At 40.1% G+C, this 24,412-nt stretch overlaps 1 protein-coding gene across 2 annotated transcripts; it reads left to right on the top strand.

Moving 5' to 3' along the window:
* The first annotated feature begins 270 nt into the window (after positions 1 to 270).
* atxn2l (ataxin 2-like) lies at positions 271 to 23,649 on the top strand. 2 transcript variants are annotated; one of them, XM_034142989.1, is made up of 23 exons: positions 271 to 628; positions 1,016 to 1,067; positions 1,672 to 1,728; positions 1,819 to 1,890; positions 1,982 to 2,183; positions 2,642 to 2,760; positions 3,215 to 3,306; positions 3,936 to 4,142; positions 4,341 to 4,639; positions 5,055 to 5,132; positions 5,220 to 5,351; positions 6,150 to 6,218; positions 11,824 to 11,885; positions 12,048 to 12,280; positions 17,135 to 17,204; positions 17,298 to 17,459; positions 18,267 to 18,321; positions 18,818 to 18,984; positions 19,491 to 19,623; positions 19,771 to 19,883; positions 20,484 to 20,666; positions 22,637 to 22,799; positions 23,296 to 23,649. In XM_034142989.1, exons 1-23 carry the CDS (start codon positions 612 to 614, stop codon positions 23,352 to 23,354), a joined length of 2,796 nt encoding a protein of 931 aa, XP_033998880.1. In that variant the 5' UTR covers positions 271 to 611; the 3' UTR covers positions 23,355 to 23,649. The 2 variants fall into 2 exon arrangements, with proteins under 2 accessions (XP_033998880.1, XP_033998881.1); XM_034142990.1 differs by lacking the exon at positions 271 to 628 and adding an exon at positions 679 to 697.
* The last annotated feature ends 763 nt before the right edge of the window (positions 23,650 to 24,412 follow it).

Here is a 24,412-nt window from a genome sequence, read left to right as displayed (position 1 = left end):
GTACTATTATTGTATTACTTATTATGGGGATAAAACTTACTTTATTCCCTATTATATTAAAATATGTGTTCATTTTAACTTTTCTTTACTGAAACCAATTAAAAACATGCTGCAGCATCAATTTCCTTACATGACCTCAATCATTACGACCCGTCGTGAAAAATGATTGACATGAAAACCAACCAATGATTAAAAAAGGTCAGAAAGTATTGACAGCAGGTTTTGTCCAATCAGGTTTTGGATTAAATGAGTAGGCGGGGTTTACGATTGGTGCGTTCGTTACAGCACCTCGGCTGAGCCCGGTTCTTGGGCGTACATTCATAGATGGGGAAATTCACACTCCGGGAGTTCTTTCATGGTTGAAAAACGGTCACTTTTAAACACAATGGAGTGTTTTTATTGAATCAAACTATCTGTGTTGATTTGACTATTTCCTGGAACCTGCCCGGGAGCTTGATTCGACCCTCATCACATGGACAGCAGTCACCGGGTCCGGACAAACCTAATGCACCCGCTGCCGTGTTTTGTTGTTTTCCAGCGGTGTATCGTGTTTGGCCTGTCAAACTAACCGTGTGACTTTTTGCTGAAACGACGAGACTGGATTATCAGGGATGCACATGACTAAAAAGTATAATTTAAATACTAAAGAATTGCTCAACTGTCAGTTTCTAATGTGATGCCGACGTCGTTTCTAGCGGTTCGTTTGTGTCTCTGTTGTTAACATTCGACGTCTACGCCAAGCTAGCTCCATTAGCTGACTTAGCTAGCCGAATTTTGCTATTTTATACAACAACAACCATCATATTTAACTATGTTACCCTTAAGACAAACAGTTTAGATTATATTAGCCGATTTAATTTGTACCTAATTATGCCATGTCATTAGTTTAAATTGCTCGCCTGCTAGCTAGAAAGGTTGCTGTGTTGCCTGTTAGAGGCTTGTGTTATTGTTCTCACTGAAGGAGCAGATTTGAGCTGCTAGCTGATGTTTGTTTTTATTTTGTTCCACTCTGCAGGACCAGGAACACAATGAAACCTCCATCACAGTCACCTCCTGTAAGCAGTTTAGTAAGTAGTGACAGCAGAGCGTTTCTATTCAGAAAATGTACTTGTTAGAACCAGGGGCGGAGCTAGTATTCATGGCCCAGCCCAAAACTAGGGGGCCCGGGGTGGCCTGCATGTTCCCTACTTTTATGGGAATTTTAAAAGTATTTTACCAGAGTCTTAAAATAAATGTTGAAGAAATTGAATAAATCAACAATACAATGAAATAGAAAGAATCATACAAATGATAATGGATCAAATAAAGTAAAAAAAAAAATACATGTAATATAGCCAGGGAGGGAAAATAAAACCTGGCAACATATTAAATAGTTTCACATTTTCAAGAAGGTATTTCAAATAACTTAATTCATCACTAACAAAGACTTTAAATGTATTTTCCGTCAATTGGTAAAATGATGTTTGTTTTTTCTCTACACAAAAATGTATGAAACATTTTGTTTTTGTTGAGAGACATTAGAAAAAATAATATACTATAGTGCAAATATTGGCATCAATATATTTATAAAAGTTAGTATTGTTCCTCTAAACATACCTATTAATGCCTCAGATTTCTGTTGAGGCAGTTTAACCAATGCAACACACTCTCATGTCAGCTGTATACCTGCAGGTATTTGATGGCGTCTACAACAATGCCAGAATGCTCCATTTCCTCACAGCAGTGGTGGTAAGCTGTTTTGTCTGTCTGAAGTTGTAATCAGAACAGTTTTTTATTAAAAGCACCACATACAAAGGCACTAACAGGTCTGGTTTTCAGGGCTCCACCTGTGATGTGAGAGTGAAAAACGGCGCAGCCTACGAGGGAGTCTTTAAGACTTTAAGCTCACAGGTAAAAAAAAAGAAGAAGCCTCCTAACACCTCACTTTCTCTGTATCCAAGTTATGTGATTTATCAGTGTGTACTCTTCTGTCCATCTTCAGTGTGAACTGGCTGTGGATGCTGTCCATAAACAGAGCAATGGAGAAGGTGATGGAGGAGGAGGAGGAGGAGGCGGCGAGGAAGGAGGAGGAAGCCAGTCCTCTCAACCCAAGATCGAAGATATCACAGACACCATGATCTTTAGCCCCGCCGACCTGGTGACCATGACCTGCCGCGATGTCGACCTAAACTTTGCTGTCAGAGGTAAAAAAAACAAGAGGAATTTGTATTTGTGGTGTGTAATACTGTAAAACTTTTCTTCTTGTAGGTTAAGATTTAAACGTTTATGTAAGCCTTTAAATTCTTTAAAGATGTCACATTTTTTATGTTATAACCAGTTTGTCTGGTTACTCTACGTCTAATTACAACTGATGTGGCATCTCTCTTACAGAGGTGAAAACAACTTAAAGTAAAAAAAATAACAAACATGTTAACAAAAAACAACATTTATAGTTCAGATCCAGGTTGCTCCATAATACTCTTAACTCAAAACATCCGCATGGCTGTAAACTTTGAGAATAAATCAGGTTACGTAAACCAAATTGTGGTGAAGACAAACTAAGTGGTCTAAAGCTATACACATATTTTTGTGAGGTTCATTCGAGGTGGCAGCATAACAGTGTCTATGAGAGTTGTAATTGTTGACTCATTTGTGTGTCTAGACACGTTCACTGACACGTCTATCAGCGCAACCCGGGTGAACGGGGACCACCGGGAGAAGGTCCTGCAGAGGTGGGATGGAAACGGAAACGGAGAAAACTTTGAGCTGGAAGCAGACGCGGTGAGATCTCAATCACTAACATATTCAAATGAAAGGAAGTGTAATACACATTGAAGTGGCTGCTAGAGATGCATCACTTTATTACCTATCTGAAACAATTTATCTATATATCTCTTTATTTATACAAAATCACTGAGACTACTCTGATCAGCATGCTTAGGAATTAATTACATTATAATTGATTTGAATACGTAATTTTTGTTTAAATAAGTCACTCAACGTGCCGCTAGTTTAGAAATAAAGAGCTAACATAAAGAGAAGGTCGCCAAGTTGAGTGTAAATGTGATATGGCAAGCAGCGGCCTTGTTTCAGTCTTTGAATGTTTGGCCGGCTGATAACAGAAAAATGTGTGTGAAATATGTGTTGAACTAGCCTCCACTGTGTCCAGTAGAGATATGGTCGCATGAAGGGAACTGCTTCAAATGTCTCACTTTCATGTGTTTTTCTTCCTCAGTCTAACGGCTGGGACGCCAACGAGATGTTCAAGTTCAACGAGGAGACGTACGGCGTCAAGTCCACCTACGACTCCAGCCTCTCCATGTATACGTGAGTCAGTTTGACTCCTCCAGGCAAAGTGACTATTCAGCGGGACTATAAGCAAACCCTGACTTTTCATCCCGGGTTTATTATCTGTAATAGTTTACTCTCTTTCCTATCAGTTATGGTGATATGTTGGTGAGAGAGCTTTAAACGGGAGCATAGGTTATTATTGTATCATATCTATCCCACTTATTTCAATATGAAACTTGATTTTACTATTAAAATATTATCATAACAGATATGAATGATGGTTCTAATCTGTTTCTATTTTTATTATATTTTACTGTCAACATTTATCCCTTATATGAAAGTATAATAATCTGATAATTGTACTACAACTAGAAGGGCTGCAACTAACAATATTTTTAAATGTTGGTTAATGTGACCATTTTTAATGAGTCAATTAATCGTTTGGTCTATAAAATCTCAGAAATGATTGAAAGTGGTCTATCGTAGTTTATCAAAGTCCAAGGCAAATTGTAGCAAAACAGGTTAGGAGTCATTTGAACTGTAATTCTAATTGAATGAATCTCCTGATGGCATGTCAAACGACCTTGTCCTTCAGTCTAAACCTGTTCATAACAGTTTATTCAGCTTGTAATAGTTTTTAACTGAAAATCTGTTTTATTTCCCAGCATGCCTTTGGAGAAGGGCACCTCTGAGGGATTCCGTCAGAGGGAAGCGCGAGCCGCTCGGCTGGCCAATGAGATCGAGGGCAGCCTGCAGTACCGCCGGCGTGTTTCTCTGGAGAACGACGAGGGCCGCAGCGAGGAGGACAAATACAGCTCGGTGGTGAGGGAGAGGGAGGAGAGGGCGAGCCCCGGCTTCATCCCCACCGGCAGGTAACACTAGTTTATTTATTATCTTTAATATGTTATTTATTGAAGGACAGATTCGTCATACAATATTACAATTGAAGCATCATAACATTTACAGTTACAGAAGAATTAAACGTTTACTTTCTGCTCCACAGAAATGTCTCTGATAGAAAACTTCCCAGAATTCATCTGACCACTTCTCCCCTCCGCCTTGTTTCCCAGGGAAGGTAAATACATTCCCCTCCCTCAGCGGGCTCGAGAGATCGGAATGGGCCGGTCCGGGGCCTCCGGGCGCACCGCCCCCCCCTCCTCCTCCAGACACCCCCCGGCCGGCGCCTCCTCCCCCAAACCCCCGTCTGACCGCAGCAGCCCGCTGTCCGTCAGAAGCTCCTACTCTCCCCACCAATCACAGGGCAGCCCACCCGCGGCCGGCAGCCCTCCCTGCACCAATCACGTCCTCCCGAACTCCCTCTCTCACCCACAGGCCCTCGGTGACAACGCACGCTCTTCTGTCAACGGAGGTATGGAGGTTTAAAGATACCAGTTTCGAGAAAACGCATCATGCCTTAGCTACATACCTACACTGTAGCTATGTTCGTATGACAAAATAAAGAACCTTGACCTTGAACCTTGATAAGGAAGCACATTTTATCCATTAAAGTTCCTTTTATAGAGTGGTGCAGGAATGAGTCCTTAAACCCTTAAATAAATCAGCATTTTAGCACTTCCTGTTCTCTAGCCTGGAAGTCAAAGGGTTTTTGGTTTTATGCCTGAAATAAGGTCTGTGGATTATTATGTGGAGGAAACCAGGGAGATGCTCACAGTCAGTGAGATGCTGTTCAGTGTGTGTGTGTGTGTGTGTGGGGGGGGGGGGGGGGGGGTGTGTTTATGTGTGAGTGTCTGTTTTCTCATGCTGTTTCCCTCTCTCTGTCTCAGTTACTTCCAGAACTTCCCCTAAATCCCAGAGACTCCAGAGCAGGACCCTGCGCAACCCCAACTCCCAGTCCTCAGCAGGTACATACAACACACACACACACAAAAAATACATGCACACAGACACAGACACAAAGCACACTGCTGATTTGTGAATCTTCCGTGCAGTCTCTCGAGCCACGCCCCTCGATATCCCAATGGGCGGCCCTGTTTTCTTGGACTCCAACTCCACCTCCGCTGTCACCATGGCAACAACCGGCGCCAAAGCCTCCGGCCCGACCCCGCTGTTCACTGTCGATGGTGAGACTTTTATTAAGTTATTTAATACATGGGGCAGAAGACGCTATATTACATTTGTTGGGGTTTCCCCTTTCCTGTCAAGTGTTTATATAGGTTTTTGTTTGCGTATTATTATTATTATTATTATTATTATTATTATTATTACTAACCAATCAGTTGCACTGGTTTCAGACAGAGGGTGAAAAGAGGTGCTGCAACACAGGCAGTATGAGAAAAATAAAGAGCTTTTTGAACATTAAAGCATGGAGACATGTCACAGTTGAGACACTAAATACAAATATGACCCTGAAAATGAGCAAAATACGTCCCCTTTAAAAAAGTGCATTTTGCATACATAGATAGATCAATGTTCTTTTTTTGACCATACATTTAAAAAAAATGGTCATGTGTAGCTTTTCAGGCATTGCACAGGATTAAAACAGTTAATACAGTATATACATATGAACACTACAAAGACATATCTAAAGAGCACCTCTAGGATACACAATATACAAGTTTGATATATTATAGTAAAATAATATAATGCAAAACTGCTCCAACCCAAATATAAACATAGGATAATGATACATTATACATTACGTGTGCAAAGTTTATCTTTTTATATTTGTATCTAATGAGGTAGAGTTGGATTATAAGGTTTTTGTGTTAATGTGCATGAGCATAAAAAAGTGGAGTTAAAATTACTCTGATTTGAAGAATGTAGTAAATGTGAAGTCCAAACTTGATCAACCACAACACTAAATGCATTAAATGTGTCAGTGTTCTCTTGGTGATCAGGTTTCTCTCTGTCTTCCACAGTGAATGAGATCCTGAACACAGCAGCTAAAGAGAGATCTGAAAGTCTGGCTGAAGGGAAGAGCACCAAAGGTAAAACACGTTTACACTTGACATTACAAAACACTGGGTTTATGTTGTGATTATGTCAATCTTTAAAATCCCACTGTGTTTGGTTAGGCTGGGAGCGAGGTCTAGCCCTCTGCTTTCTGCAATCTTATTTCCCTGTTAATACATGTTGTTTAGAAAAAGCTATCTCTGCACAATATTTATAATAATTTGTTTTCCTACTGTTAGATTTGAGATATATTGAAGCATTTAAGTCAAAGTAGCTGTCATTTTTAAGTTAGAAAAGTCAAATTTGGCTACATTGAACTATAAACTTGAGAGGTTTCCTTTGTACAATTGACGCAGGCATAGTCACTGTAAAGTACGGTGGCTGAGAAGTGCAAACGAGAATTACAAAGTGTGAAACACTTTAACAAAGCTTGAGACAAATGTACATTTTATAAAACTAATTTACATTAGCAAAACACTTTTACCAAAGAAAAAACTATTTAACATTAACAAAAACAAATTAACAAGATGCAAAACACTTTTACAAAGCTAGAGACAAAATTACATTTTATAAAACAAAATTACATTTTATAAAACAAAATTACATTTTATAAAAACAAAATTACATTTTATAAAACAAAATTACATTTTATAAAACAAAATTACTTTAGCGAAACACTTTTACAAGAACTGAGACAAATGTACAAGTCTCTAAACACTTTAACATTTGCCGAAACACTTTAACACACTAGAGAATCAAACCGGAGAGGGAATGTCCATCATACCAGAAGTGACGTGCAAGTGATTGACACAAACTTAAGTTTGTTTTGGCGGATAGACAGCCGGTACCTATGGACGGTACGAGTGTGTTTATGGTCGTTAAACATGTTTAGTCCGTTCTGTGGAAACCACCTGGGCCAAGTGACACGGTTTTGCTCATCACGATATACTTTCTCGTGCGTAAGAGATACGTTCTTGTGCGCACGAGAAAGTTACCGGTTCGCCAAGTAGGAAGTGGAGCTGTGCCTTTTACACACAGCCTTCGCTGTTTTTACCTTCATTAGAACAGCTAAAGAGCCACTGCAGGCTGCTTCGTTTTAACACACGCACAGACACAGACACAGACACAGACACAGACACAGACACAGACACTGGCATTTGTTTTCAGAAGATATTATGATAGTGTTGTCCATTCCGGTACTGCGGTCAACTCAGCCATCTCTCGCGTTTGCTTGGTCAAATTACAGCTCTTCATTTTTGAGTGCGTGATTAATCGCGCCTTTAGGGTAATCGCTGAGAAGCGGCACTGACGCTAGTACAAGAGTTAAATAATGCATGTTTTTTCTGCTTTATTTGCGATACAAATAATTTGTACCATAAGTTCTTAATAAAACTGACACTGTTTGACTCAGTCCTAGTTTGACTGCTACCAACAATAAAATGAAGTACTTTTTCTGTGTACTTTTTGGGTAATACTCTCTCAAAGTAGAGAACAAAATCATGCCACTTCTGCTATATTTGATGAGGGATAAAAAGATTTTTAGCCATAAGTTCTTAATAAAATTGGTACTGTTGGACTCAGTACTTGTTAGACTACTACCACAAATACAATAGCCGCGTTCACACCGGAGTACTTTTCCCCGTACTTTTCGCGTTTAGTTCCGTTAGTACCCCTTATGTTGCGTTCACACCAAAAAGAGTACTTCAAGCCGGGAACTTTTACCCCCATTTTTAGAAGCTAGAGAGTCCCAGCAGCTTCTACTGATGCCAGTCCCCAACTCCGGGGACTTCCGGCCGGGGACTTCGGGTGGCAGTATACACCGTGAAGTGGTTTGCGGCCTGCCAGTAAACCCAAAGCAGAAGTGACGTCAGCGGCTCATTTGCGTAATCTTCCCTCAGGGAACTTATTCCGGTGTGAACGTGATCTGTACTAAGTGCCCTGGGGTAATAAGTGCCGGGGCACTAAGTGCCGGCACTAAGTACGGCAAAGTACTTGGTGTGAACGCGGCTATTGAGGTACTTTTACCGTGTACCTTTTGAGTAATACTCGATCAAACTCCCCTCCTGACTACAATAATGCATGTATTCTGCTATATTTGATGAGGGATAAAATGATGTTTTGCGATAAGTTTTTAGTGAAATTGATACTGTTGGACTCAGTACTACTTGGACTACTACCACAAGTACAATCAAGTACTTTTACTGTGTACTTTTTGATTAATACTTAGTCAAACTCCGGTCCTGAGTACAATAATTCATGTATTGTACTCTATGAACTATGAATTATTGTACTCAGGACAGGAGTTTAACCGAGTATTACTCAAAAAGTACAGAGTCAAAATACTTGATTGTACTTGTGGTAGTAGTCCAAGTAGTACTGAGTCCAACAGTATCAATTTAGAAGAACAAGTAGAACTTATGGTAACAAATTATTTTGATCTCTCATCAAAGATAGCAGAAACGTGCATTATTGTACTCGGGAGGGGAGTTTGACCGAGTATTACTCAAAAAGTACACAGTAAAAGTACTTGATTGTACTTGTGGGAGTAGTACTGAGTCCAACAATATCAATTTCATGTAGAACTTATTGCAAAAAATCATTTTATCCCTCAACAAATATAGCAAAATACATGCATTATTGTAGTCAGGAGGGGAGTTTGATCGAGTAGGCTATTACTCAAAAAGTACACAGTAAAAGTACTTCATTGTATTTGTGGTAGTAGTCTAAGGCCCTGACACACCAAGCCGATTTCGGCCGTCGATAGATGTCTGGCCGTCGATGAGCGTCCTGTCGCCCTACTCAGATTGGTGTGTCCCGCACCGTCGTGTCTTTTCCAGGGGCGGATCTACCGGGGTGGCATGGGGTGGCAACTGCCACCCTAAAAAATAGCCTTGCCACCCCAGCTGCCACCCCAGTTGGCATCATTGTTTTGAAAGAAAAGTTGTGGCTCATCGGACATTTATGAGAGAAAATCTCTAATGTCCGAGTGCAAGTGAATGCAGCACAAGACGGAGCCTTGTAACCCCTCCCCCGGCCCTGGCGCGAGCTTGGAAATATGATTGGCGGCGATTTCATTTGAACGGGACGGCGCAAAACGAGAAGCATATTTTGGACTCAAGTAGACGGAAGGAATGAGGTATTTGCGGTCTACAATGACAGAGAAGAGACTGTCAAGTTTGGCTGTACTCAGCATTGAATCAAAACGCTTTAGATCTTAATAAGTTTGTGAGGCGTTTTGCTGAACAACATGGTAATCGCCACATTCAGCTGTAATAGGCATGCCAACTTGATGCTCTGCTCACGGATGACTCGATGAGCATAAACAACTGTTAAGATGATGACCTTGTATGTGTGTATATATTTTTTTCTTTGTCGGGGTCTGCCCCCAAAAAACAGTTTTAAGTCCTGAGAAAGTCAAATAAGACGGTGTGTAAAACTACACTGCCCAGCCAAAAAAAAGTAACCACTTTGATTTAACTAGGCCAGTAGGTAAGGACTTTCCACTGGATAATAGGCGTGTGGTGCAGTGGGTTGTGCGTTGATGTTCGGATCAGGGGGTCACAGGTTCAAACCCCACTGCAGTCAGCATGTCGTTGTGTCCCTGGGCAAGACACTTCACCCCGAGTATTGAGTATGTAAGTCGCTTTGGATAAAAGCGTCTAACAAGTGACATGTAATGTAATGTTATAATAACTGCAGCGATGTATATGTTTTAGCTGAATACACGTTTTGTAACCCTAACTGATGCAGTTAGTCACTTCTTTTAATGTTTGTTCTTTCTGATGTAAAGTCAAGGTTGTAACTGTTTGCAGTAAAGTCGTGGGGCGCTGAACTGTTCTTTTGAATCTTTTGAATTTTGATACATGATATAATTATTTGTCTTTCAAATTTGAAGGAGGGTGAGCAAGCATCTTGAGGAACATTCATCATTAACTCCTCCAAAGAATACAGTTTATTCAATAATAAATGAATATGTGAATCATAACAGTGATTGACAGCTGATAATGAATAATATGATTGTTAATAGTATCATATTCATTCAGACAAACATCGATGAGACAGTTAATTAATGTACTTATTGCAGCAGTCTGCATAGATTTGGTACCCCTGCTGGTCTTTTATTTGTTATTGTTCAGTTACAATTCATTAAATTATGTCTGCTACCTTATATATTTATATGTAAGGCTTGCCACAATAATGTCACCTAATGTTATTGAGTTAAAATATTAATATTGTGTCTTTCCAAGTTAACATTGATTGATATGACTGCGATTAAAGGTGGGGTAGGTAATTTTGGAGAAACCAACTCGAGTGCGCAAGAATTTGAAAATACACAACCGGAAAAAATCTGCCACTTCCTTACAGAGCCCCTCCTCCAACACACACGAACGCGCACATGACCAATGAGGGCACGAGATAAGTTTGTGCACAGATGGAAGGCTGACAGGCAGGTAGGCCATCCAGTTATTTTAGCCGGGCCGGCTAAAATGATTGGTCGTGCTTTTTACAGTACTACGGCTTCCACAGATGACATTTTTGTATGGATTTGGACGGGTGTGTGTGTGGGTGGGTGGAGGTGTGTGTGTTTTTTTTCTTGACTTTATTTTTGATTTTATTAATCTGTGTGAATCTTTGCTGTCCTGTTTTTTCACGCTTACCCTGTTGCTGCTTTGTACAACTGAATTTCCCCACGGGGATTAATAAAGGTCCATCTTATCTTATCTTAAAACGAAGCAGCCTGCAGTGGCTCTTTAGCTGTTCTAATGAAGGTAAACACAGCGAAGGCTGTGTGTAAAAGGCACAGCTCCACTTCCTACTTGGCGAACCGGTAACTTTCTCGTGCGCACAAGAACGTATCTCTTACGCACGAGAAAGTATATCGTGATGAGCAAAACCGTGTCACTTGGCCCAGGTGGTTTCCACAGAACGGACCAAACATGTTTAACGACCATAAACACACTCGTACCGTCCATAGGTACCGGCGGTCTATCCGCCAAAACAAACTTAAGTTTGTGTCAATCACTTGCACGTCACTTCTGGTATGATGGACATTCCCTCTCCGGTTTGATTCTCTAGTTTGTTAGTGTTTCGGCAAATGTTAAAGTGTTTAGAGACTTGTACATTTGTCTCAGTTCTTTTAAAAGTGTTTCGCTAAAGTCATTTTATTTTATAAAATGTAATTTTGTTTTATAAAATGTAAATTTGTTTTATAAAATGTAAATTTGTTTTATAAAATGTACATTTGTCTCAAGCTTTGTTAAAGTGTTTCACACTTTGTAATTGTCGTTTGCATTTCTCAGTAAGTGATGGAAGTTCTAGTAAAGTGATGGAATTGGATGAGAATTCTTTTCAACGGACAGTCATTTTATTTTGACTCTGGGATGTTTTGTGTGAAATTTTCGAATAGTGACAGCAAATCCTGTAATATTATTATGCTTTCTTTCTCTTTGTTTTCATATTTGACTATTTATGCAATTTTACCTTAATATTTGTATTTACATCGAAACAAAAATCAGGGGCCGTACACATGCAGCGTCTTCTACTGGCTTTCAGGGAATAATAATATAATAATATATACACTGTCTCCAGTGTTTAGTATGTGGTGATCAGTGCTTTCTAACCCCCATCCCCTCTTTGCAGCTCCCTCTGTGCAGCAGAGGAACCAGCTGGAGGAGCTGCGCAAGTTCGGCAAAGAGTTCCGGGTGAGAACAATGTGATGCGTTTTATTTCCATTTATTATTTTTGTCAGAAGTGATGTATAAATGATGTAACATTGTGTGCATTTAAATGATTCCACAGAGCATAGGTACATTCAGGCTGTGTGAGTGGTCAGTTTGTGACGTGTTCCTTCCTGTGTGTCTCAGCTGCAGCCCACCTCCTCCCCAGCAGCGAGCCCAGCCTCTGCAGATCCTGCTCAGCACGACTCCTCCCCGCCCAAACCTGTGCCCTCCTCTGCCCAGGACCTGCAGCAGACCCTTGAGGCTCCTGCTGGCCCCCAGGCCTCAGGGCCGGAGGGGCCGCAGCCTGGGACTAGCCAGCCGGCCCCCGGAAGCGAGGAGAGCTGTTCAGAGAGTGGGGAGCGGCCAGAGTCTGCTACGTGAGTCACTGCAGCAGCTACTAACACCATACATGATAAAAGAGAGTGGACATTAGGTTCAGGTTGTCAGGTATATAAAGTTATAAAGATATTGTTATTTATTCCCGTTTAACAATGTCCCCCCAAAAATGCCCATAAAAAAAGAATCGTAAGGCACTAAACCAGGGGTGCCCACACTTTTTCAAGGATATATAACCGCTGGCAATTTACTCTCTCCAGCCAGAATCGGCACAGCAGCAAAGTAAGTTAATGTTCGGTCACCAGGGCGCATCGGGTCCGCTTTCCAACTTTTTTTAGTGCAATCGCTGTTGTATAACTAAACAATGTGATCGTGTACGAGAGACGACACACAGTTAATATTCATAAAATATGGTTGGAAACTTTTTCAAAAAAGCGATTTCATTATCGAATCGATATAACAGTAATTTCCTGGTGTTAAATAATGCTCCATTTGTCTTTGAGGAGATGTCTGTTCCGTCTCTGGATTTGAGCATGCCAAAAGGCGGCATGAGTACGGCACCTGAATTAGAAATATTATTTTTCCTTTCCAAAAGGCTCAGAAGCATCGTCCCTGTGCGCTCTGGAGGCACTGTGTGCGCTGAAGGCGCCTCGTTGTGCCCTTGTGGCATCGATGAGAGGGGGTGGTGCTGACTACATTTGAAAAGACTTTAAATTGTGCTTATGGCAACAAAAAAACTACCAGACAATATGGTTGGAGAGATTTGAATTTGCCACGATCTACCCACACTGCATTGCGAACTACCAGTCGATCGCAATCGTCCTATTGGGCACCCCTGCACTAAACAAAAAATTAGGGCTGCCCCCTTTCGTCAAATAATCACTAGTCGACTAATAAAGTCTTAATCGAGCAATTTTTCATTAGTCGATTAGTTGAAAACAATTATTTAAAAAAAAAAAGCTCCATCCGTGTGCTGCATGTGCTATGACGCGTCAGCCGGAAACCCTCAGACTTCATTCAGAGCGGAGCCTGGTCATTAACTTAATTTGGTCGGGCAGGAAATCCAAAGTGTGGATCTTTCTGAGCGAGTAAAGGCAAACTACGACGGCAAAAAGTCTGCTCCATGTCCACACCATCAGAGCGCAGCTTCCTGAAGGCCGGCTTCATAACAAAACACGGAGCTTAATTATCCCCAACGTGTGTTACTTTCTCAGACTCTGAGGAAAACGGCAGCAGTGAGTCAGGCAGTAGCCTAGCTTTGTATCAACATATATAGACCTATAATATATAATCATTCTGACCTCAGAAAACGATAAAGCTTTCATTTCATGATGAGGGATTTTTGCCGACGCTCATATTTTCAGTGTTTCCGTTTCCTCTGTAGTATTTATTGGGTTGTTATATTCAGATATGAATAATAGAAACTATAACTAAATGTTCCGTGTGTGTCCTCGCTGCTTGTTCACACACAGGCGCAACATCTTGCTAGAAACAGCGTCTCAAGGCTTCTTAACATTTAACAACCTATTCATGATGCATACCCACTTCACGGGAAAAACTCAGCTAACAGACGATATGAACCATTTTACCTACACGGAACAGAAGTCCAACACCAAGAGTCTAAATCAGGGGTCTGCAACCTTTTTGACCAAAAGAGCCATTTTGCCCCCTTTTCCAACAATTTCTTTTGTCTGGAGCCGCAAAACATAATTGATAGCTTGATAGCTTATAAAGTTGTATTTATTGTTACATCATAGACAAAAACTACATTTTTTTTGCATTTATTATTTATTACATTATATAAAACTGTTTACCTCTAATAAGAAACAAATAATTCTTATAAGGAGAATTAAAAAAAATACACAGGTCTACTTTAAAATAAATCAACACAGCACCTGGGAAGTCCTCTGCACATTTGAAGGAAAAAAAAAATACAATTTAAAATTGACCCACTTTGAAATAAATAAAACATATAGCTGCACCCTACAAAGAGTTAACTGATTGAATTATGACTGAAGATCGTCAGCTATCTTCCTCTTCCGTGTTTTTCCTCGATACGTAAAGGCTGCAGCACCTTTGACAACTTCTCTCCACATATCAAACATACCGGTGAGCCAGCATCGTTTGCTTGAAAGCATATAACTCTAACCACGCAGCATGATATCCTGTGTTCCTCCGGTACTTTTCTTTTCTTTGATTTATCCATAGTTCGCTCATCGAGCCGGGGGTCAGGTTATTCACCTGCAAGAAAAGGCGCTGGCGCGGGACCGTAGCAGGATATGACGCATATTTTAGTTGACCTAATTAAAACCGTTTTTTTATTTATGTGTCACAGTATCACCTCAAAATACAAGTTACGAAACATTTTCAACCGTGCAACAAAATGTATATAGTCCTACAAATACTTTTCTTTTATTTCCTTCTTATTTTTGTCTAAGCTCAAGGGAGCCAGAGCAGAGGGCTTAAAGAGCCGCAGAGGGCTTAAAGAGCCACATGCGGCTCGAGAGCCCCTGGTCTAAATCAACACTTAGCAAAATGGGCTAACGGGGCTAACGGCTACTTTAGCACATAACTGGCAAAAGCGATCTTTTCTACGTCAACATAGCACATGAAAGCTGAGATTCCACAGATTCCATTGGTGTAAGTCTCATCACTGTACGACCAGAACTCACTGAACTAGCAGCCAGGAAAGAGCAAGAAAACAACTTCACTTTACGTAGCCATGATGATAATTATGTCTTACCTTTGCTGTTTTGTGATCAAAAGTGGTGTTCAAGGGCATAAAAACAGTTAATCCAATGTCTCTGTGTAACTTTAAAATGATTACTGATAATCCATCATTACAATTATAAATAATAAACGCAATAAATGGATTATAATGGTTACGCTGCGCACGCAGCGTCTCCGTTTAACTGAATAATGGTCATGTTTACATGGATTTATGAACTGCCCCTAATTACCGCCCCCCTTCCAGAGACACACTGTCAAACACACTCATACCTGCTTGGTATGACATTGAAAAAGTTACATTAAATAATAAATAAAAATAAATTACAATAAAATGACTGTTGTTTAATCTTCACATCTTGTAATCATGTCTATAATTTTGAGCACCAAATTATTGAAAAGTATCGATAAATACCGGTATCGATAAGCGGTATCGATATCGATAAAATCCTATCGATACCCATCCCTAGCTGTGACTCTCATGCGCTCTTTACATTTAATTTATATTTCAAAGGTTCATTATTACAGTTTTATTTTATATTTTATGTGAAGCACAACGTACCATGCTGTAATTATAACGCTCTTTATCAGCCTTTGAAACTGAAACCATTTTGGGAGAAAAGAAAAGAAGAATATTTATAATCATAAGGTATCATAAACGTGCGACGATTAGTCGACTAATCGCCTTAATTGACGACTATTGGTCGACTAGAAAAATCTTTAGTCGAGGGCAGACCTACTAAAAATGAAGGGAAACAAAGTAAACTGAAATCAATTCCTTGTGTCTTTCATTTTGTGCTCTCAAAGCTCACTTTTTTGCAAAAACAATGCAGCTTCAGAATTGTGAATATTGTACAGCTTTCATCTGATTTGTGCGTGTCAAAAGGTCAGCAGGAAATGTGGTCGGAGATGAAATATTTGAACTTTGAGCGCAGCGTTGGGCGGCCATTTTCCAACAATGTGCAACGTATAGGTTAGCGCAGGGGTAGCCAACACGGTGCCCGCGGGCACTTAGTCGCCCGCAGGGGCAACGTGAGTCGCCCGCGGGGCATGTTCTAAAAATAGCTCGCCAAGCAAATCCAAAATGTAAAAAATACACAAAACAAAACCCCTCCTCCCCCCACCCCCACAATGAATATCGACCAATCACGTTCTTGCTTGATTTGCGGGACCAGCGTTGCAGTCGGGAAGAAAAGCAATGTGGAGCGGCAGCTCACCGCTTGATAAGGAGTTTGACCGTGATTTTCCTTCTAGCAGAATCTACACAACACATCAGCCCCATTGAACAGCCTAGTCATGCCAGCCTATACAACACATGAGGGGCAGAGTTTCCACTGGGGACAGGGGGGACATGTCAAAATCCCGTTTGTGTCCCCCCACTTTACAAATATGTTTATTATAATTTTTTAACGCAAGCCGTCATCGCCACGGAGGAGAGTAAAAAAAAAGGGGAGTGATTAGTAAAATATGCATAAATAGAAAGAAAGAATGCTAACTAGGAAAGATAAGATAGGAATAAACCAGTTTAAATGATTTGTTATTGGTTGTGATCATATTCTAAAGATGTTTGGATTATTGAAAAGTATACAGCTCCCTTTCATCTGAGTGTTGAGAGCTGTATCCATCAATTCATGTTGTGCTCAAAGTGCTCCAGATTGATGCATTTCACTTCAACATTTAAATATAATCTTCCCGGGGGGTGCATGCCCCCGGACCCCCCTAGACGTTGTGAGGTCCACCTCCAAATAAAGGAGGTTAAAATCATTAAATTGCATACATGTTCTTTTAGTAAACACTGAAAAGGGTCCCACAGACCCAAACAGCGCACAAAGGTTAAAGGTCAGCATATAATAATGTTAAAATGTGCTAAATATATACACTGCAAAAAACAAAAAAGAGGAGTAAAAGTAGCTCACGACTTGTTTTATTTTGTGAAAGTAGCCCTCATCCTAAAAAAGGTTGGAGACCCCTGAGTTAGCGCTAGGCTATCAGAACCACGTCATGTGAATGCAGCATAAGTATTATAAAAATCTGCACGGTGTTTTTGCTTCTGACAGACGTTCATACATAGATATATAATAAAGCTGGACTTCCTGAATCATATTTTATACGTTCGGTATTTTTTCCGTATATTTGTAATGACCCTTTTTTCTGTTTCCTTTTTGCAGGCAAGTGAAAATCTCAACATTGAATCCAAATGCAAAAGAATTTCAACCCATAAAAGTGAATACAGTCCAGGTTAGTTTGTAACACACACAACCACTCGCATTTAGATTTCAATCAAATGTTTAATATTTTCCTAACAACATTTCTTTCTTGGTGTTGTGACAGAAGCCTGCACCGACCCCCACCCCTCCTCGGCCGACCCCTCCCAGCCCCTCTCTGATTCTGGCCCCCCAAGGACAGCCAGGGGGAGGCGCCATCTACAACACCCCCCCGGGACACTACCTGTCCTACATGTCCCCCCTGCACATCCAAGGACACCAGATTCAGGTCTGAACCCTCCTTTAGTGTCATATTACAAATATCAGTGTTCATTTTGTAATAGTGACCGTCTCACTGCAGGTCATCCCACTTATTACATGGATACAACATATTGATTTGAAAAGGATTGAATTCATTTAATGAAGATTGTAGATTGTATTCCTTTCACTAAGCGAAATGGTCAGTCAGATTGTACTGCGTAGCTCTGTGATTTAGCAAGTTTAGCAATTTCTACTTTATTAAACTTTGAAAATGTCATCGTCTCCCAGCACTCATGCTGTGTAACTGTCTGAGCTCTTCCCTTACATTCTGCCCGGCAACTGTCCAACATTTTATTTTCCATGAACCAGTCTGTAAACACTGCCAGAGCACATAGCGTGTTCCCTTTGATGTTTACTTCCTGTCTGCCTTCTTCTGCTGATGTATCTGACGTCCAGTTCTGTCTTCAAACCTTTTTACTTCTCTTGTTTGCTTTTGCTTTCTTTTCTAAGTACAGCTTAGCCATAATGAATCCAAATGTGTGTGATCTCTAGATTCATAAAAATGAATATTTCAAAAGTATTCCATGTTGTTTTCTGATGGTGTAACAAATACGAATGTGTTTTTTTGCCACAACTGACATTGTTCATTTGACTGGACTTCTTTCTGTGGATTGATATGATTGCACCAGCGCCTGTGATCAAAGTGTCCTTAGCAGCAGTCTGTTATACACAAATAACAGACCAATCAGAACTGAGTACTCGCCTGAGCAGTGATTCATTTCAGAGGATACTTTTAACTGATGTGATTTCAAATGTGTCCTCCTCTCCTCCTCAGGCTCCTCAGATGTATCAGTACACCATCAACCAGGGCAAATACCCCAGAGCCAAAGGTAAAAGCTGCACACATGCTGACCCATGAGTCAGCATTTTTGTTTTCCTAGCCTTTGCAGTTTGTATGTTGGGTTAGAGGTCTGAAATAGACTGTGGTTAACCTAAGCTTAAGAGATTTTACCATTTTGTTCTACGACATCATTAATGTCAGTAATTAGCCGATTGGGGAATTTTGAAGCTTTTATGTGTCTTTAAAATTGGCGGTTGCTAACAAGTGTCTAAATGAAACCTCCTTAAGGCCTCACTGCAATTAGCCTTAGCGGTGGTGAAGTGAAACCATGTGTAGTTTGTTTACAGCCTAATAGCTATTTAATACAACAATCTTAAAAGTGGTGTTGGAATGAGAAGAAGAAAATTGGTTTGTATAAGAAAGGTCCCCAAATGAAGTAAGATCAAGTCTAATAATAGGATGAACTTATTTCTAATATATTCTTGACAGTACTGTGACTCGTAGCTACGAGCTGAAGCGCTGAGCGTGTGTTGTTCTGTTCTCAGGCCCGGTGGTGGGCCAGCGTCCGGAGCACCACCCCTCCTCCACCTCCCCCATGATCTCCGCTGCAGCCTCAGCAGCAGGACCCCCACTGGTGGCCTCACCGTACCCCCAGTCCTACCTGCAGTACGGTCAGATGATCCAGACCCTGCCCCCCCATTACCACGGACAGGTGCGCTCAATAATCAGCCTTTTAATCATAAAGTGAAAACAGACCCACGGTGAGGGTTTTTATTATTACTGTGGAACAGCCTCCCAGGAGACGGCAGAGAGCGCTCGCACTTTGTAAAGCAAACTCAAAACCCTCCTTTTTAATATTGCTTTTAACTGAATTGTATTTTATGATTTATTTGATTGTTATTTATTTTTAAATATATGGTATTAAGTCATATTTGTTAATCACAATTATGTGTTACCTGGGAAGGGGGAGCTAGTATTGTTTTATTTGTAAATTGTCTATGTGTTTGGTTGGTGAAGCACTTTGAGTTACCTTTGTGTATGAAAGGTGCCTTTATAAATAAAGTTTGATTTGATTCAAGAAATTATAAAAAACATCTAACTAGTGTATCAACACCTGTATGGCTCATAGCTACTTTTTAAAGAGCACTTTGAGCCCCTTGTTTTAAAAACTTTATTTACATGTTTTAATTGTTCTTCTGTGTTTTTTGTCATTACCAGCCAGTTTACTCGATGCTGCAGGGGGGAGCGAGGATGCTGACATCAGGGGCCCCCCCTCAGCAGATGGGGCCTCCTGGGGGCCAGTACCCCGGCCAGGCTGAGAGCCTGCAGGGGCAACAGCAGGCCATGTATGGTAAGCAGAATTATACTTTATTAATTATACAAACACTAGAATGATGTTTGAGGTGTAGTGTCTGTAATGAGAGGCTCAGCAGATCAGGGATCAGTAGCTGCTTCTGAAGGAGTTCCTTCCTCTAATGTTGTTGTTTTTGTCTCTCAGCTCAGTCGTTCTCTCACCACTCGGGCGCCATGCATCACCCTCAGCCCTCCAGCACCCCCACTGGGAACCAGCCCCCGCCCCAGCACTCAGCCCCCAGTCCAGGACACAATCAGGTAACGCTGCACCCACATTCATAGGGACCAACAGCAGGACGAGGACATTTTAATTCAACTTTTCAGGCAACATTTTACAATCATAAAACAACGAACAATACTGTTTTGCACTTTTTGAAACTAATTTATTTCGTCACAATGCTTTTTTGGCGTTTGAGTTGCAAGAAGCACATTTTTCTGCAAATTTGATGGAAAAAAGACGTGTAAATAAAATATAAATTCTATTATAATAATTTATAATTAAATAAGTAAATATATATACATATTAATTACTTAGTCGTTATTTTTGAAATAATGAGGCTTTATTTGTATTTAGTATTTCAAATAATGCATTACTAAAATAATGACTTGGAATTTAAAATATTAAAATAAGGGAAAAAATAAATAAAGCTGAAGTTTCATTTTTTTGTCTTTTAATGGCTGAAATGGGCTTCCATAGAATTAAGATAACTTTCAAAATAGGGAAATAATGGGAGATTATTCTTCAAAAGTGCAGCATAAACATGTCTCTTTGTGTGACGCCCTTAAGAGCAATCGTCTCCTCCTGGTTTGATTACTCTTGCTTTTTAAACATCTTTCTTAAACTGTGTTTCCCCTCAGTCGAGTCAGGCTGGCCCTCAGCCTCAGAACATGTTCCACACTGGAGGTCTGTCGGCCCCCACCCCTCCTAACATGCAGCCGGGCCACAGCTCCCCCCAGGCCTCCTACGCCATGCAAGGCTACAGCCTGCCCACCCACCAGGCTCTGCCCCACGGCTTCCCCTCCATCAGCCAGCTCACACAGGTCAGTGAGAGGGAGGGTCTCAAGTCTGTGTGAGGGTCACAACTCTCTCTTTATACCTTTAGTTCACTACATTTAAAACATTCATTTAGCATTTTGTTCTCCACTTCATGAATCTGACTGCTTGAGATGTTCTCAGTTTTACATCCCCTTCCTTTATCAGTATTGATAGAAATAAATGAATGAAGGGGGAAATGAAGGCAACATATTGATGATTAAATGAACAGGAGAATTATTCCAAAGATACATCAAAAAAAGTAGCAAGTAAGACAGAAATATCAATTGATGTAGCATTTGATCGATTAGTTAAGGCAGTGGTTCTCAAACTCTTTCTGCCAGGCCCCCCCTTTGGAGAAAAAAAAAAGTCGGGCCCCCCCAACACAAGTCAGGCTCAGTGGCGGCGCCAGAGATTTATTTTGGGGGTGCTGTGGGGTAGCTTGACGTTTCATAGAGGGTGCTCAAACATTTAGGGTTTCCCATTAATGTACCGGGCGCTACAGTGGAACTTTCTACTGCAACACTCCCCACGCACATACACAGTGTACCTGCAACTGTTACAATGAAGGCTCGATAATCAGCTCACGGCATATAGGTGTAAGCAGGGGTAAAGTGCTATTTTTATAGGTGGTGTGTGGACCTCACATAGGGGGGTCCGGGGGCAAGCTCCCCCGGGAAGATTTATTTTTAAATATTGAAGTTTAAAGCATCAATCTGGAGCAAAATGAAGAGATCTATGGATACCTCTCTCAACACCCATATGAAACAGAACTGTAAACAGATTTACTTTTTCTTTATGGATATTTTACAAACTACTCCCCTTTTAAACTTTATTCTTGTTTTACTGTCATATAGTATTTCATACCTGTTTTTCATTTATTCTCTTATTTTTTTATAACTATAATGATCATATATATCATGTGCCTCGTGTTTACATTAATGGTGACCAAAACGTTTGAGACCCACTGAGATAACACTGAGAGAGTCCTTTAGTTCACTGAGCCTCTCAGTCTGACAGGAGAGGACTCTCCTCCACTTTGTTGCTGAAAAAACTCCTTATATCCGTTAGCGTAGCTCGCTAGCACCAGAAGCTAACAACAACGATCTCCGGTACCGGTGCGCTCTCTCTCTCTCGCACGCACACAAAATGGCTCGTTCCACACACACACACACACAGAGCCGAGCTTTAATGAAGCGCAGAGACCCAGACGTAATAGTACTGTACTGTATCATATTATTTTCGAATCAATCATTTTTCAAATTATGATTTCTTTTTTTATAACCATTTTTCCTCCTGGTCTCTCGCGCCCTGTCATGCCTCTGCGCCCCCCACTTTGGGAACCACTGAGATAAGGCATTCATTAACATTTAAATATATGTATTTATGAGTTTTCTTCCCTTCCCTCTTCAGTGGAAGCCATGTACTGCCAATCTGGATTGATTGGCATAAAGAAGTATTGTTCATTATTACCTCAATTAAGGAGAAATATAATAATATAATAATCTATTAATAAAATCGCTTGATAGTTATTTTTGACCCTTTTGTAAATAAAAGAGGAAAGGAAGTAGACAAACACATAGGGGAAATGAAAATGAGGTACATGAATGAAGAAACAAGTTAACATTTAATATCAATTAATGTAACATTTTATCAAAATATTAATAGTTTTATTTATATTTAAATATATGTATTTATGAATCAAATCACCTCTGTCATTTTTGAATCCCCTCCGTTTTAGAAAAAAGAACACTTATTACTTTAACTACATCTTATTATTATTACTTTAAGTACTCACACAGTACTACATTTTACTGTACAATACAAATGTTTTCTTCAGTAAGGTTTTGAACTTGTAGTGTAGTATCTTACAGTATGGTAGTAGTATTTTGACTGCAGTAAACAGTCTGAATACTTCTTCCCTGACGTTAACCTTTAATCTCAGTTCCTCACATGGCGTCCTTTTTGTCCCCCCCAGGCTCATGTAGCAGGAGGCATGGCGGGCCCCCACCACTCTGCTGGTCACGGCCTGCCGCCCGTCATGCTGCACTACGTCTCCCCTCAGCAGGGCGGGGGCTCCAACCCCCAGCACGGCCCCCAGCAGGGGGGCCCACAGCACTTCTACATCGGACACCCCCAAGGTAAAAAGTCCCCACCTGAACCAGAGCAGTTTGTGGTTTTGTTCTGAAATGTTCTGCAGCGCCTGGTGATTATGATGATATGTTGGGGGAAATTGTGCGTATTTGCTTATTCATTTATTTCTATACCTTCACTTTTCTTACTTTATTGACATTTATATGACATAATATTTAATACGTAGAATATGATTAGTTTTTATGACATTTTTGACATATTTCACGTGATATTTCTGACTTTTTTAAAATAAATTAAATGACTTTTTAAATACTTTTTGAATTTGAAAGGTCATTGTATAGTATGAATTTGACTAAAGTAACATCTTTTTAAAATCTTTATTTATATACATTATGATTTAATTAATTATTATGTAACACTTATAGTTTGTTTTACACTATTAATTGTTTTTTATTTGAACAGATAAGTGTAATGCAAATAGAAAATGTTGTCATGTTTTAAAAACCAACAAAAGAATGGAATATATAAATGTTCTGTCTCCAGCTGTCCAGGTGCAGGCTCACCCCTCCCAGCAGCTGTCCTTCCACCCCTCTGCAAACTGAAGCCCTCCCTCACCGCTGGATTCAGGAGAGGAAGAAGAAACCCCCCCCCCCCCACCCCAAAAAAAAAAATCCCCAAGCATCTTGTAACATTCCCACCTCCTGACACCAAATTAACACTATCATTTTTACCCACCTCATCTTTTAGACATGGAGACGTTTCTGGATTTTTAAGTGTAAATACAGACTGTTTTCACTCGGAGCTGGACTAAAGACGGTAACTGGTGGAATCATTTAGACTGACGACAGTGAAAACAGCCCTCCCCCCCTCCCCCCCCACACCTCCTCTGTCCTTTTACAGAAGAAACCAGTTCATTAATAATAAAACCACTGAAAAAAATCTGTGTCCTTGAAGTTATTTTATAGTTGAAACAAATAAACTGTTAAATGTGGAGCTGCAGCCACTTAGCGTAGCATGAGGACTGGACTCAGCTAACAAGGGTCTGCCGTCTGCTTTCATTATCTTTTCTTTCACTTTATTGATCGACTTTAATATTACCTTTTATGACATACTATACTTGTATGACTTTTATTTTAGTATGTGTTTTTTTTCTCAGAATTTAGAAATATTATACTATGTAATTGTTCTACTATTTTCAACATACTATACCATGTCGTTTTCTATCAAAATCTCGACATACTATACTATTTTTTTCCCCTCTCAAAATATCAACATATGTTGTTTTTTTTTCTAAAAATGTCAACATACCAATGTTGTTTTGGGGAAAAAGACATTGTATGGTATGTCGAATTTTGTAAAAAAAGACAGTATGGTGCATGAAAATCTGCAAAGAAATAGCATGCAAAAGTATGTCAAAAATGTGCAAGAAAATAGCAAAATACAGTATTTTGAAATATGGGAATGAGAAAAAGAGAGAGAGAGAGAGATCATTCCAATGTGTATAGGACAGTAAAAAAAACTGTTTAAAGGGGAGTGATTAGTAAAGTAAGCATAAATAAAAAGAAAGAATGCTAACTAGGAAAGATAAGAATAAACCAGTTTAAATGATTTGTTATTGGTTGTGATCATATTCTAAAGATGTTTGGATTATTGAAAAGTA

This window comes from Trematomus bernacchii, unplaced genomic scaffold (genome assembly GCF_902827165.1).
Source record: "Trematomus bernacchii unplaced genomic scaffold, fTreBer1.1, whole genome shotgun sequence".
NCBI classification, from domain to species: domain Eukaryota; kingdom Metazoa; phylum Chordata; class Actinopteri; order Perciformes; family Nototheniidae; genus Trematomus; species Trematomus bernacchii.
The sequence above is the reverse complement of the archived record's forward strand: the minus strand, read 5'-3'. Positions and strand labels throughout refer to the sequence as shown.